The 15,330-nt window shown below is 65.0% G+C and overlaps 1 protein-coding gene across 1 annotated transcript in view; it reads left to right on the forward strand.

Annotated features, from left to right (window-relative positions):
* Positions 1-11,903, forward strand: part of TAF4 (TATA-box binding protein associated factor 4) — a 35,762-nt gene extending 23,859 nt beyond the window's left edge. The window contains exon 16 of the mRNA XM_045833509.1: positions 10,430-11,903. Coding sequence (XP_045689465.1) covers positions 10,430-10,597 — 168 coding nt within the window. The 3' untranslated portion in view covers positions 10,598-11,903. The remainder of the gene's footprint in view (positions 1-10,429) is intronic.
* Positions 11,904-15,330: the final 3,427 nt, after the last annotated feature.

The following is a 15,330-nucleotide window of genomic DNA, read 5'->3' on the forward strand; positions in this document are numbered from 1 at the left end:
GCTCCTGTATGCTGCTAGAAACGCAGGCTTAGCGGACGTTACTTTCTGCCCTCGACTGCTGGTGGTTTGAGCTGAGTCACGGGAAGAGAAAGCCGTGCCCCTGACTCGGCCCTGCCTCTGCGCCTCTGTCGGTGTTCACCGTTCCCTCCTCGAGGCCCGAGTCCGTCGGCAGCGCCAGCCCGGCCGCTCCAGGGCCGTCTGCGGGCGCCGGGGCCTCGCTTCTCACTGCTGACCACGGCTGTGTTCCTCCCTCGGTTCTCGGCGGTGTTTCCCTGAGCATAAAACCCTGGAGTGACGGGCTGCTTGTTTCTTCCAGCTCTTTTTAGATTTAAGATTTAATTTCTTCTGCATTCTTGAATAAGCCCAGCAAGTCGAGATGCACACCATTTAGTTTTCCAGAACAGCGGACTGTGCAGGATGAGTGAATCCAGGAGTCAGCCATCTTTCACCTTTTCCCTCTGCTCCTGGGACCCCCTCTACTGTATGATGGGGCTCCTTCCGTTTCCAAGTCAAGTTCCTGTTCTCATGCAGTTTCTCCCCTGTCCGCATCACAGAAGAGAAGGAAAGCGACTGTGCTTCGAGGAACTGCACAGTCGTATCCTGAGACCGGATGAACCACCGCAAACGTGCAGGCGCCTCTCTGCCGCTCACGGCGGTCGCCCCCTTGTCGCCCTGGTCCCCTCGGGACAGACCGCAGGGTGAACTTCCAGCCTGTGCCTGCGGGTCTTAGTTCCGTTTGTTCGGATCGTCACCTAGTTTTCAGGAGTTTGTGCTTGACCTGCAGGACAGCGTTTCCCCTCGCGTCTGGGATATTTTGCCTATATTTCTTCAAAGTTCTGTCCAGTCTTACTTTTTTCTCCTGGGACTTTCCGTTACATGCACATTTAGCCTTCTTTTCGGACTGGGTGGATAACTTCTACTGGTTTATCCTTGAGTTCCCTGACCACGTCTCCGGCCAGCTGTTAAGCCCCTTGAGTGAAGTTTTGATTTGCTAATGTGTTCTGTAGCTCCGGGATTTTTATTTAGGTCTCTTTATGGCTTCTGTGTCTTTGCTGAGATCCCCCTGTCTGCTCGCTTGCTGAGACCACACTTTCCCATTTTCCTTTAAACCCATCGATGGAAGCCGCTTACTGTCTGTCCAGTCCGGCGTCTGGACACTCAGGTCCGTCTCTGTCGGCGGCCTTTGTCCTCGACCGCGGGTCGCACTCTGCTGTGTCTCTGCACGTCCCGGGGTGGTGGTTTGAGTGCTGGGTGTCGTGCGTGACATGCCCAGCGACTCGGCCCCGCCCTCCTCCGGCGAGCGCTTTAGCAGGCGGTTCCCCTTCGGTGCGCACTTCGGTGCAGGCGAGGGTCTGTGCGGAGCTCGCGGCGTCGCCGAAGCCCCTCTGACCCAGCGGACTCGCCCGCACACCCTGCTCTTCCTGTCCGGGCTGATGTCAGGCGTTGCTGCGGTGGGTCTCCCGTTAGGGGCGATCCTGACTCCTGGGTGCAGGGGTATGACCGAGGCCCGCCCCGGGGAGGCTGGACCCCAGGGGTCGGGTTTGTCGCTCAGCAGTAACGTGCTCTCTCCCGTGGGCCTCCTCGAACTTCCAGTCCGGGAAGACCCTTCGTACGTGAAACTGGTGACCGGTTGGCTCGTCGGCGTCTGTTTTTCTGAACCCAGCTCTACCAGACATTTTGGGACGGTCCACGGGGACCCGCCCCCCAAATTCTCATGTGTTGATAACCGTGCCCTTTCTGCCTGAAGGTCAGCCTTGACGGCCACGTGAGTCCGCGGCTCCCATCTCTTTCCTCCAGAGCCTTGTGTGGGTTGCTCCGGACACCGTTTCCTGGGACAAATCGCTGCCGTCCACCTCTTGTGATGCCCGCTTTCCCTCGTACGCCGTGCGTTCTCTGTGCCCCGAGGACTCTCTCCCTTCAAGCTGTCCCTCTGCTGGAGTTGCTTGTTCCGGGCCGGTCGCTCCGTGCTCACCGTGCGCCTCCAGTGCGCGTGGGACGCGACGTGTCGGACGTTCCCCTCCGTGGTTCTTCCTGCTCCGCTTCCTCGTCAGAGAGTCTGCTTCTCTCCGGTGTATCTGCTCTGCCTGGACTCTCTCAGTCTCTCTCCTTCCAAAACAGTTTGCGCTTTCAGTTCTTTCCCACCCCGGAGCTCCTCACGGAGGTGCTGTCTGTCGTGCTCGTTTGCTCTTTTGTTCTTTTCCGCTCAGTCTTTAATTCTTGGCTTTGTTGGCTATTTCTAAGTCTTGCCAGTTCCGATTTTTGTTCTTTTGTGCCTGTAGTTGTTCCCTTAAGGTCTTCAGCTTGTTTTGAATGAACACATTACAGTTTTCCACCGCTCTTGGTTTCTTCGTTGTGTGTAGAGATGTCACTCTCCTTTCTCTTCCTGCGGTGTCTCACGTGGGGCTCGATTCCGATGCCTCTCGCTGCCCGTCTGTGAGTTCTGTGTGTTCTCGAGCTTCCGCGGGGCTGTGAGGTGTGAGGGCGGTCTGCGGCCCGGCCAGGCTCCTCGCACGTCGTTTCCACGGGACAACACCGCAGCGTGGGTGTGCGTGCGCCAGGAGTCCGAGCCTCGGCTCCCTGCCCCCTCGAACCTGTACCTTCCTCTGCCCCTGCGGCCCCCTCCTGCGTGGCTGGGCTCTCTGACCGGGAGCCCTGGCAGGGCCTGCGAGGGCTCCCGGCGCTGGCTGCTGCTCTAGTGGGAAGAGCCTCCTGGTGCGGCTCCGCTCTTCAGGGAAGGCCCACCGGGCCCCGGGGGTGGCTGGCTGGTAGTGCCCAGCCTCCTCCCTCGGATGCGTCCCACACGGTTTTGGGCGTGTGGCTGCTTGTGGTTCATCTTCTTTGGTTGTGTTCTCAAGACCGTCTGCTGGTGTCAGCGTCCCTCTCTGGTTGCTCTGAGTTTTCTGCGGGCCTTTGGCAAGATCCTAAACAATGCTGCCCGTTACCGTCTCCCCAGAATATGTCAGTGGACTTCTGCCTAAATGTTTTCCTTTTCAAGTAGTTTCAAAACTACACTAGTGTTGCGGGAATAGCACAGTAACCCCCTCATTCATTCTCAGTTCTGAAGGCTGGCCTCTTTGCCCTCTTGCTCTCCGCCCACCCCCAGGTGCGTGTGCACGTGCATCTGTTACGTACGTATTGTACATTCACAGTGTGCGTATGCAAGAATAAACGTGTGTTGTTGTTTGTTCCTAGATGTATTGTTTCCATAGCGCCTACAGCCTGTTTCTGATAACTCTGCCTCCTGTCACCTCCAAACACCAGTACTGTCTCCCGCCTGCACCTCGGTCCTGGCGGCGTCCCTCTCTCTCTCTCCCCTCGGTACAGCGCACGTGCCCCGTTAGTCTCCTCCGCGTCTGCCTCCGCCGGACAGTACGGAGGCCAAGCCCAGGGCCCTGCTCTGGTCACTAGCCAGGCGGTCCCCGTGCTGGCCTTCCACCCCTGTGATCTGGCCGCGGCCGCCCGGGCCCGCACTCCGTGGTGATGGCCAGGTCGGGGGGTCTCCCTCCTGCCCCGTCCGGCGCCCCGTGTGCTGACCCGGGGGCTCCTGTTGCGTTTGGAGGGTGGTAATCAATACTGGTTATTTCTAGGTTGGTCAGTGGACGCCTCTTCACACCGTTTCTCTATCCTTGCGCAGTGTCGCCCCATCCCTTCCGCGTGCCGTTTGTACCGGCGCGCGGCTCCGGGCCGCACCCCCGCCCCGCCCCACCCCGCAGCGGCTGCGCCGGAGCCGCGGTCCTTTCCGGGCTGGACGGCCCCTCGGCGCTGCGGAAGGCGGGGCGGGCGTCGGCGCCGTGCCTCCCTGCGCATGCGTGCCGTGGGCCGTGCGTGTGTGCGTGCTGCGCGCATGCTCCTTTCGGTACCTGGACCCGCTGTGGGGAAGTCCCGGCGCACGGTGCGCGCGGCCCCCGGGGCCTCTGTCCAGCGTCCCGCTGTGGCCGGTGGGCCTCTCGGCGAGAGACCGGGTTCCGCTGGTTCCGGTGCGTTCGGTGTTTTGCTCCAGGGAACCGGCTTCGCGACGGGAAGCGAGGGCGGCGGGGCCCGGCGGTCGGTCACCCCTCACCGACCTGGTGGGACGCCCGCAGGAGCCGCCGGGGGACAGACGAGGTGGCAGCTTCCGCGCGGAGTCCGCGGTCTTCATTCCGGGGGTCCGCCCTCACCGGGGCCTCCGTCGGGTCGTCTTCAGGGAGAGGCCGGGGGAGACTCCTCCTCCTCCTCCTGCTCCCTCGGGCCGGAGCGCGGGCCCCTCCCCCTTCCGCAGAGCGCGCCCCCGGGCCCCGCCGCCCGCCGGCGGACGCCGAGCGTCCCAGCAACTCGGAAGGGCTCCGCGTGCGCGACGTTTCCGGTGCGCGCCGCCGCCGTCGTCGCTACGGGCCTGTTGGCTGGAGACGCTCGTCCCTCGGATGTCATCTGCCGGTAGTTTTTAAAGCAGTTCTGGGACGTACAGAGGTTTTCTCGTCCCCGAGGCCCCGGTTCGGAGCCCCTCTGGGCTCCCCCGGGCGTCCCTCCCCCAGCCCCCGCACCCGCTGGTCCCTCCCAGTCTCCACGGCTCGGCCCTTCCCGGGGGTCCCGCGCGGGGGCGCACGGGTGTGGCCTCTCAACGTCAGCGCCTTTCACTCCTTGGTGCGCGTCTGGGGCCCTCCGCGGCTTCCCAGACTCCACAGCGCCTTTCCCTGCAGCTCTGAACCCCGTCCCGCTGTCCGGAGGGGCGCCCCGGCGACTTTCCCGCCCCCCAGGAGCGGGAGGGACGTCTGGGTGGCCGCCGGGCCTGTCAGTCAGGAGCGGAGCTGCAGGGAGGCCCACGGGCAGGGTTTTCTGTGGGCGGAGCTGCCGGGCTCCTCCCGGTGAAGGCCGAGGGGCGTGGCTGCCGGGTCCCGTGAGCCAGTTTGGGTCACGGGAAGAAGCCACCCAGCTGCCTCCCACAGCGGCACCTGCGCCCCACCTGCCCCCCACCTGCGCCCCACCGGTGGGGTCCGAGTGTCCCCGCGGCTCCCCGTCCCCGGTGCTGGGTGTCTCCGTGCTCTGGGCCCGGCCGCTCCGACGGGTGCGGTGGCGTCCTGTTTAGTCTGCCCACTGGCTCATTGGCCGCCTGCGCGTCCTGTTCCGGGAGGGGCCTGTCTGGGCCGCGGCCCGGGCGAAGTCGGGTGGTCTGCCTGCTGAGCCCTCAGGGTCCTCGTGTGCCGTGGCTCACAGCTTCCTCAGACGCGTCTCTGCAACTTGCTCTGGGCTCGTTTTCCCCGGTCTCCCCACCCGCCCCTGTTCCCGCTGTGGGGCCTAGTCCAGCCTGTGACCGTGCTCTTCCTTCCTGTCTCCGCGGACCTTGGCGCCTGGAGAGGGTGAGGGGTGGCTATTTGGCGCGGCCCCTCCGTGTGCAGTGACCTCGTGTCTCCCCGCGGTCAGGTCCGGGTCAGGTGGCCGTGCTGGGCTGTCCCCGGAGCGGTCTGAGTCCTCCTCGCTCCGTCCTGTCGGGAGCCCCCTTGCTTGCTGGGGACCACTGAGCACGTGGTTCAGGTGCGCCCCGCGGGGACTCCGCGGTGAAGTCCTACTCTCCCCGCTGTCGTCGGTGCCCCACGGGAGGCACAGGGACCGGGCTGCCACCCTGCGTCTCGTCCTGGTTCACTGCCTGCAGGAGCCTCTGGGTGCCGAACAGGGTGCCGTCCTCGGGTCACTGTCTTTTTCCTTCTGGGTCAAGGCTGTGGCTGGTTTTTGGGGTGCAGCCTTGTCGGGCTGTGTGTGCATGCGGCGCTGGCTCCCCGTCCACTGCGTCGTTTCCACGGAGTGCCCTACGTGCTGCCTGGGGTCCCCCGTCTTCTCGCCGGCCGCTGTCTCCTTTTCACGTGATGCGCCCAGGGCTCCCTCAGCGCCACGGCGGAGGGACCCTCCTCTGGCTTTTTGCCGGGGTCCAGCCTCAGCGGGGTCTCAGGGTCCCCGGAGGATGCACGGCTCAGGCCAAGAGACCGGAGCGTGATGCCAGGAGGGGGGCCGGAGGACAGCCAGGCTCTCTGGGCCTGACTGACGCACGGAGAAAAAGCAATCTTTATTTTTATGGGGGAGGTTACACAGCACTCAGTGCATAGTGTGGTTATCAAGACAGAAACGGTGACCATAGGAATAATTTCTAAAAACACAGAAGGTTTTACCGGTCCATCATGGTAAACAAAGGTTGTTTTGACCAAGAGGGTCATCAATCAGATGGCCAACGAAGGTATACGGGCACAAACTTTCAGGTGCCAATTAGTAACTAGGTGTCTATTGAGATTCTAGGGATTGGTCTAAGTTAAAAGGGTGCAAGGGGTGACTTATAGGTATATAGAAATTAGCTATTGTCCGTTGAGGTTAGATTTGTCTCGGTTAGGTAACTGGCTTTTTGCCTACGTTTTTTGATTTATACATCTTGTGGGGAGTGTTTTGTGTTTGTTTCCATGTATTGAGGTTATTATTCTCAACTGGAACTCCTTGCTTCTATACACTCCTGTCTAGGGTGGGGAGGGGTAGTGGCTCTAATAAATCTTAAGCTTTTGAGTGGTGACTCCTTAAGAAACATTCCTAGCAACAGCTTCCTCCAGCGTTCTGGCAGCTGGTCTGCCCATAGTTTAGTTTTGTCCTCAGCTTCCCAGGTGGGGAAGCAGGCAGCACTGGGGTTGCTGGGGGTCTCTGTTCTGTGGGCAGCAGGTCATTGCGCAGAATCAGAGGTGTTGTGCAGGTTTTTTGTTGTAACACACAGGCACCTAGAAACCCCACACCTGCTGCTAGCAGGGGCGGGCACGCAGGAGGAGACAGACAGGAGCCCGGCGTGGCCCCCTCGGCCCGCGGGGGGTGTTCAGCGCGCCCCGAGGGCCCGGGGCCAGGGCACTGCGGCCTCCGGGGCTGGCGTCCTCCTCCGGCCGGGCACCCGGCTCTGGCTCTGACGGTGGGCTGCGCCGTGCCGTGAGGGCGGCGAGAGTGGAGTTTCCAGGGCCCCCCTGCAGTGGAACGGCGTGGTTCCTGCTCTGCTTCTGGAACGTTCCCTCATCGTCATGGTGCCGGCTCGGACCGGTCTGTTCTCTCAGTCGGGCCCGCGAGCTCCATCCTCCTCCTCCCCCCGGTGGTTCCACGCTTGCTCCCCCCACTTTCCTGCTTTGCTGCAGTTTCCTCCTAGTCTCCCCCCCCACCCCCCTGCACTTTACAACGAATTACTCGTTTCTCACTACTTTGTCTTTTCTTTCTGTTTATTTCTCGCATTCAACTCTTTCTTCCACTTTTAAATTTTTTTCCTAGTGTTTGAGTTCCACGTGAAGGTAGTTTTTCTGCCCTCGAACGCGGACGCGTTTCTTTGCTGTCGAGGGCGTCGCCACAAGCGCGTCGTTTTCCCAGACCGCCTGTCCCAGACCACACGAGGGGGGTGTCCTCCTCTGACCTCCTGCTGTGGGTCGCCAGGCCTGGCCTGTCTCCCGGTCTCGCGTGTGGGGGTCTTTCACACCATCGGCGGTTGGTTGGTGCCCCCTGCTGGCGGCACCACCCCCGCGGGGGAGCCTGGTGGGACTGCCGTTGGGCTAGGCTGCAGAAGGGCGCGTGGCCTCTGGCAGCGGCATTCTCGTCGGGCAGGACCGTGACCTGTCCCGCTCACCCCCAGGTTCTGAGGCCCACCCCCTCATTCTCGCATCCTGGCACCCCGTACCCCGCCACCTCCCATTTGCGCTGAGGGTGCCAGGCCGGCTTGGGGTGCGCAGATGGGGCAGGGCAGACTTCCTGGCGGTGGTTGTGGACTGCTGCAGCCTGGGGCGCAGCAGACCGTGCTGGGGATGGGGCTCCCGTCACCCGTCCTGCGGGCGTGGGCCCCGCCCGTCCTCTGATGGAGCGGCATCCCTGTGGTGCACGCTTCTTTCTCGTTCTGCTGTGGTTTTGGGGAGACGGTAGGGGGTGCTGGGTGTCTCAGAACAGCGATGGTCATCCTCTCAAGCCACGTCCCTGAGGGTCTGCCTGTGTCGCAGCTGCTGTGCTTCGGCGTGTCCTTGGACCGCCTGTGCTGGCGCGAGGGCGTAGAGACGGGGGCAGGCAGGCCAGAACACGGCACCGTGGGGGCCGGTGGGCCAGCCGGAGCCCGTGCGGGCGACCCTGCCAGCCCGGACGTTGGAGCAGGCTAGAGGTACCTGCCACCCGGAGCCCCGGGGAGGGCCCTGGCCACTGCGGGTGCGGCGCTCCCTCTCAGCGTCACGGGCAGGTCCTGGTGGCTGGGATGGGGAGGGGCGACCTCGGCCAGTTTGGCAAGATCCCCTCCCCTGGCCCCCCTGCATACCTGCCGAGGGCCGCCTCCGTGTGCCCCTGCGGGGTCCCCGCACACCCCCACCCCTGCGTCACGTTGCACGTTGTTCGCTGCCTGTCAGGTTGACGGGGCCTTGGTCCTGGCGCGTGTGTCCTGGAGAGAAACTGCTGCCTTCCCGTCCCTTCCGAAACCCCGCCGGGGGCAGGGCGTGCGTGGCAGCACGGGTCTCTGTGGAAGGCTGCAGGAACCTGGGGGCCGCCGGCCGCCCCCGCCGGCTGACCTTCGGAGCCCGGGCCCCAGAGCTGGCCAGCGGGCGCCCTGTCCTGGCCCTGGGGGCACTTGCCCGTCCGCGTGTTTGGCAACAACTTTGATTTTTAAAAACTAGTTGCATTGAAATGTTTGTCTCTTTCTGGAAACTGTGATTGACGTGCAGGTGCCACGCTAGTTGGGTGTGCAGCACGGCGACTTGCTCTCCGAACGCTTCGCACCGCCCGGACGGCCTCGGCGCCGTCTCGCCGTGCGGAGAGGGGCGGCGGTGCTGATGGCACTGCCCTCCGTGCTGGCGGCCACGCCCCGGGGCCCGCTTCCCGACCGACCGGGAGTCCGGCCGGGCCCACCCTGACCGATCGCACCCAGCCCCCCACCCCCCGCCACCACAAGTTCGTTCTCCGTGTCTGTGACTCTGTCTGTTCCTTGGTTTTGTTTTCAGAAGGCGCTGTTTATCTTGGTTTCTGACTTTTACTGCCTTTAAATTCTGGGCCTGCGGCGCGTGCCCCCCTTGTCCGGCTCTCAGCAGCCGAGCGGAGTTTTGACAGTGGGGACATGGACCGTGGCCCAGGGGGGCAGTGTCGGGGACAGGTGGCCCCGATGGAGGCGGAGCCTCTGCCGCTCCGGTGAATGCAGGGTGCCGCGGCCTCGTCTGCGCTGCCGCTGCTGGGGGAGCCGGAGCCCCTGCCTGACACGGGCCTTGGCCCGCTGCCGGCTGCCTGCCGGGCTGGTTTGCCCCTCCTCTGAGCTGCTTGTCTGCGCCGCGGCCTCTCCAGGCCGGCCCGATCGGCTGGCCTCTTCCTGGAGCTGCGCCGATGGGGCGCCGTGGGCACTCGGGAGAACTGCCCGGGAAGCCCAGGTAGTTCTTTCAGACGAAGAAGAGCAGTCACCAGAGGCCCCAGGGCCCCAGGTGGCTGGGGGTCCACGGGGGCCCGCAGAGAATGTGAGTACTGGTGGAAGTCACAGCTGAGATACACGGGTCTCCCACGCTCCCTGGGGACAAGGGTCTGGTCCTGGACCAGGCCCAGCCTTGCCTGCCACCTGCTGGCCACCTGCAGCACTGCGGCCTCGTCCCTCTGCCCCCACCTGGAGCCCTGAGGAAATGCTGTAAAAACACGCCGTGGTTTTGCCTTTAAAATGCACATGGGCAGCTCCGACCTCAGGTGGGGGCACACGGTTTTCACCCTACCTGGGGAAATGAGGGCCGTCCAGTTGGGAGCGGGCGGCTCGAGCTGGGGTCCAGTGGAGGCGGCATGTGCTGAGCCCACAGGCCGCTGCTGCCGAGGGCCACACAGGTGCTTCCGGGAGGCCTGGGCTCCCTCTGAGCCCCAGAGACTTGGGCCTCCCGGGGCCGAGGGGCGGGCCCTGAGCCCGCTCAGACCAGCAGCGAGTCCCTTCTCGTCCACGGGAAACCGTGGTGGCCGCAGAGTGCCGTGCCCAGCCAGCGGACCAGTGGCCTCCCTGGTTCTGGGGTGTCGACCTTGTGGCTTTGGGAATGTGCCCTTGTCATCGAAGGAGGGGACTGCACGGCTGGCCCCAGGAGTTGCCCTGGCCTGAGCCCCGGACGCCTGGGGGTTGTGGTCACCGGCCCGAGCCCAGCCGTAGCCACCTCGTTCCCCTCAGGCCGCGGGGCCGGAGTCTGAGCTGTGGGGAGGGGGGAGCCAGTGCCGGAGTGCATGGCCCTGCGGGTCTGCGAGGCGCCTGCCTCGCCACCCGTGGGGCCTCGTGGAGCACTTCAGTGTGGGGAGGGGTCAGCAGGGTGCCGCCCCCACCGTCAGGGTTCCTGGGGACCCTGGGGGAGACTCGCCGTCCCAGGCGTGCCCTCCAGGGCCCCCGGCCGGGCCCTGCCCTGCCCATCCCTCTGCCCCCAGTCCCGCCCACCTCCGCGCGCCACTGACCGGCCGTCTGCTTTCTCATCACCAGGGCTCGGGCCCCGGCTCGGCGGTCCCCGGCAGCTCCGGCGTGGGCGCCCCCCGGCAGTTCACGCGGCAAAGGATCACGCGGGTCAACCTCAGGGACCTCATCTTCTGTCTCGAGAACGAGCGCGAGACCAGCCACTCGCTGCTGCTCTACAAGGCGCTCCTCAAGTAGCCCGGGACGGCGCGTCTCCGCGGGGACGCCGGGCGGTCTCACACGTGCGCAGAGCACGCCCGTGTGAGGCAGGCCCACGGGATGTTGTTTCAGAAACAGCCACCTCTTTGCGACGGAACCGTTTTATACTCCCGTTTCTACGTCAACTCGCACTCGGAGGAGAACCTGTCTCCGTGAGCAGAGGCCCGCGGGCGCTCTTACACACGGACAGCTAAACCCTAACTCGTCCTTGATTGAGTGGCCTTCTTGCCAAACAAGCCATATATGAGAACTGACCGAACCGTTAGCAAATAACTAGCTGCCCCGCCCGCTCCCAGCGGTTTCCGCATCGTTTGTGCGTTTGGTTTTAGTTGGGCCCCACTCCCCGCGTAGGTGTGTGTCTGCGAGCCGACGACCTCATTTCACTTATTTTATGTTGTACCAGTCAGTTGGCAAAGCAAACTGATTTTAGACTATTTATCTGCCCCCCCGCCCCGCCCCGCCCCGCCCCTTCGTCCGAGTTCTCGAGGGACACGACTGGCGCGGCAGCCGCGGGCCAGCCCGTCCCGCGCGGCGGCGCGTGCCCCGCCGCTCCCGGCCCGAGTGTGCGGTTGGCACCTGTACAAAGGCATTTTATTTGCTATAGTTTGTAAAGCTGTAAAGTTAAAGAGAGACGAAAACCTTTTCAGCATAAATATATTTTACTTGCACTGTGTTTTTTAGCTAAGAGTGAAAACTTAGATGAAATAAAATCAACGTTGGGAAGAAGCATCACGAGACTGTTTCTCGGTGTGAATCAAGTGTTGGAGGACGGTCGGTGTGTGTTGTCAGTACTTGTACAGAGTCCCGGCGCGGGGCTGGCGGCGGCCGCGCCGGCCGGCGACACCTATTTTGCTAAGACTGAACGTGAGCTGCGGGCCCCTTTCCAGACGTCCAGAGCAGAGCCCCTTCTTTGTACCTATTTTTTTATCGCAAATATACTAATTGGTTCTTTATATTTTCAGAGGTTATTGTATCAAATTGTCTATTGATAGTACTTTTATGACTGTAAATACTCGGGCTTGCTCCGCGGGGGCCCCGCGGCCGACTCCGGTTCCCGCGGGCGTGAGCTGAGTGATCAGTATTTTCTACCGACACCTGAGAACTGTTACGCCTTTTATTTTGTCTTTTAGGAGATCCCGTCTTTCCATTTTTTCATGTAAATTTTGCACAGTTACTTGTTCATATGTAAATATTTTACTTTCAGAAAATGAAGTTTTTAATTGCTATTGTTTTATATAGGGTTGAAAGAAAATTAACTCCTTTATTAAAAACAAATTTATCTGTACCTGCTTTGCCTGTTTCTCCAGTTCTCCAGTTCTAGGTCCCGCTGCCGGGGCCGCGCTCCGCCCCTGCCCAGGCGCGTGCTCCTTAGACTCGGTGTCCGGGGCCTGGCGGCTCCGGCCGCGGCGCCCTGGCACCCCGGGGGGGCAGGGCGCCCGCCGCCGAGGAGGGCCCGGCGGGTGGCCGGCCCGAGGGCCGCAGCGGCACTCACGCCTGGCGGGCGTTCCCCGTCCGGGCCGCCCCGCCGGACACGGACGGACCTGCGCCGTGTGGACCCGGGGCTCCGCCCGAGCAGGTGAGCCGGGGCACGGCCGGGCGAGGCCGGGCGAGGTGCCGCGTGGGGCCTGGGGGCCCCGGCCTGATGTGGTGCCACCACGGCGTGCGAGGTGGGGTCTCGGGGCCGCCCACCGCTGTCCATCCGTGAGAGTGCGGGCTGCCCGGTCGGACTGCGGCTCCCCAGGGCCCTGCCTGGGGCCCGGCCGCCCGACCCAAGCAGCCCGCTGCCCGGGAGCTGCGGGCGGTGGCGGAGCCGCAGCGGAGTCCGGTTCCCCGGGGACCGGGGTGGTGGTGGGTCTCCAGCGAAGTGTGGGGTGTTGACACGTGTGGTGCCTGCCGCCCGTGCCCCACGGCGGCGCCGCTCACACTGCAGACGGCAGGCGTGGGCCGTGCGGTCCTGGGGCCGGGTCCCGGCGTGGCGGGGTCAGGGGGGACGGGCATCCGGGGCACCCCCACTCCTGGCTCGCGGGTGTCAGGGACGTCCCTTGGCTTGGGGAGCATCACCCTCCCCTCCACGAGGTGCGTGTACGCCTGTCAGTCTCACCGGTCAGCAAGGTGGGGCCAGCAGTGACCTCAGGTTACCTCAGTGACCTGTGTCCAGACCCTCTTTGTGGAAGGTCACGTTGGAGTCCCCGGGTCAGGGCTCCAGCATGTCTCTCTCGGGGACGGGGGCCCGGGCTGTGTTGGTGGCGGGGGGAGGGCGCTGGCCCAGCTTGCCAGAGGCCCGGCAGGAGCGCAGGGGCAGGGTTCCCGAGGCCTCCAGGGGGCGGCCAGGTGGCAGCTCCCCTGCGGGGGGCACAGGGGGGCACAGGAGGGCACGTGGGGAGGAGAGCGGGTGAGGGCCTTTGAGTAGGTGGGGACCGAGGAGGGCCCGGCACAGGAGCCTGGGCGGGGTGGGGCTGGGGGCCGGCACTGGGGACACACGGGAGGTGTGCGAGGCTTGAGCAGGTGGGGGTGGGCTGCGTGTCCCCGCTCGGGTCTGCCCAGCTCTCCCCGCTAAGGGAGGAGTGTGAGGGGTGGGAGTCAGCACCCTGCCCGCCGGGGACGAGCCCGGCTGCCGCGCCACGTGCCGGCAGCCCTCACACCCCAGGGCCCCGGTCCCGGACGCGGGGCTCCTCACGAGAGGCCCAGGCGTTTTTTCTGGGGGGGAGGGGCGGGGTGCTGGTACAGTCCCTTGGTTTTCAGTGTCGACAGTTGTGGTGGGTTGAGAAACGGCCCTCGCAAGATAGCCGGTCCCAACCCCCGGAGCCTGTGACACGACCTTGTTGGAAAAGGGTCCCCAGGTGGGATGGAGTTAAGGGTCTCGAGATGAGCCCATCGTCTCTCGCCTGGGGGGGTCCTAAATCTAAGGACGGGCGTGCCTGAGGTGGGGGGAGGCAGAGGGATTAGAGAAGTCCCGTGAAGACAGAGGCAGAGGCCGGGGTGACGCAGTCACAAGCCCCGGCCTGGGGCCACCGGTCGTCGCACCCGCGGAGGGACCCCCGGAGTCCCAGCAGGAGCCCGGCCCTGCCCGCGCCTGGGCCTGGCCCAGGGACCCCGGTCCCGGAGCTCCGGCCTCCACGCCTTGGGGAGAGGAGACCGGCGTCGGCCGCCAGCACGCCCTCGTCTCAGCGACGCAGGAAGCACGCCAGCAGCAGCGTTCAAGGTGAGCTGCAGAGGTCAGGTCCCGGTGGAGGCAGGCCGCCCGGGCATCCAGGCCGACCCTGGGAGAGCCCCCCACCCCCCTTCCTCGGTGCTGGCGGCCCGTGGCTCGCTCTCTGTCATGGCCCGCGGCAGCCCAGGAGCAGGGCTCCGGGTGACTAGCCGGTCACAGCCCCGGGGGCCACCTCCCGGCCGGCCCGGCTGACCCCGTGTCCCACCCCGGCTCCTGACCACGGGCCTCAGTTTCCATGGCAACCACTCCTGACTGTAGAAGGGCGGAAAAGGCAGGGTGGTGGGAAGCCGAGGTCACTCTTGGCCTCAGGTGCAGGGAGCTCACTCTCATGACTGGCCCCTTGTCCGTGTGCCTCTGGAGGTTTCTCTCCCTCTCCTCCCCGCGCCACGGGCCGAGTCCCTTCGTTAGGACGGAGCCCCTGCTCTCCTGGGACTGCTCCCCGGCCTCCGCTTCCGGGGGCCGTGGAAACGGAGAGGCCAGTGGTCAGGGGCCCGGCCAGGCCCCGCCGAGAGGCGGAGACAGACCGGGGGAACCAGTCCGGCTGCAGCAGGCGAGTGTCTAGCAGTTCGGTTGCTTAGGGGGTCCGAGGGCCATGGGGGTCCGAGGGCCATGAGTGTCCGGGTGGGAAAGCAGCTCTGGCAGAGGAGTCCGGGGACTCGCTCCCCGAGGGCTTCCCAGCCGGGCCAGGGGAGGCCCCCCAGCCGGAGGCTGGAGCCTGGGGTGCAGGAGCGGCCGTGGGGCCGGCTGCCCGGGTGCCTCCCACGGCCCGCTCAGCACGGGCGGGCGGAGAGGGCTGGGCCTCACCCCTCTGTCCCCACTCTCACCGTCGACCCAACTCCCAAGCCCACGGTTTATTCCTCCACAGGCAGAAGTCCCCGCCGGCACTGTCTGAAGCCACGCAGCCTCAGGTCCAGCACCGCAGACAGCGCCCCGCGGCCTCCGGGAGCCGACACGGCACCCCCGGTGAGTGTGCGGGCTGCGGGGCCGAGTGCTGGGGCCGAGTGCTGGGCCCGGCAGTGGGCGGGCGGGCGGCGGGGCCCTTGGGGGGCTGCTGGCAGAGCCCGTGGGCTGGGAGGGGCGGGCGGGGAAGGTGGGCTGAGGTCTGCTCTGAGTGTGGCCGGGCCCCGGGCCACCGGCTCCGTGGGCGCCAGGGCCCTGCGCCCTGCCATCCTTGGGGCACCGTCTGGCAAGGCCCAGTGCCAGCCAGACGATCTAATGCTTGGGAGGCCGCAGGCCCCCAAAGTGCCCCTCATTCTGATGCAGCTCCTGAGGGCTGAGCCAGGGCGAGGGTCCTGCCGCCGGGCCCAGGGGGCAGTGGGAGTGGGGTTCTCTCAGGTGGCCCAGGGTGGGCCTTTCTGGGGAGCCCTTGGGCTTGGGTCCTGTCTACAGAGGGGCTGGCAGGATGGGACCCACGGACCAAAGGACCAGCCAGGGCCCCTCCCTCTCCCGTGAGGCCGCGTCAGACCTCGGACTGGAGGGTGCAGGGAGACCCCCGGGGGTG

Source organism: Phyllostomus hastatus, unplaced genomic scaffold (assembly GCF_019186645.2).
Source record: "Phyllostomus hastatus isolate PE091 unplaced genomic scaffold, TTU_PhHast_1.1 phas_contig_17, whole genome shotgun sequence".
Lineage (NCBI taxonomy): Eukaryota > Metazoa > Chordata > Mammalia > Chiroptera > Phyllostomidae > Phyllostomus > Phyllostomus hastatus.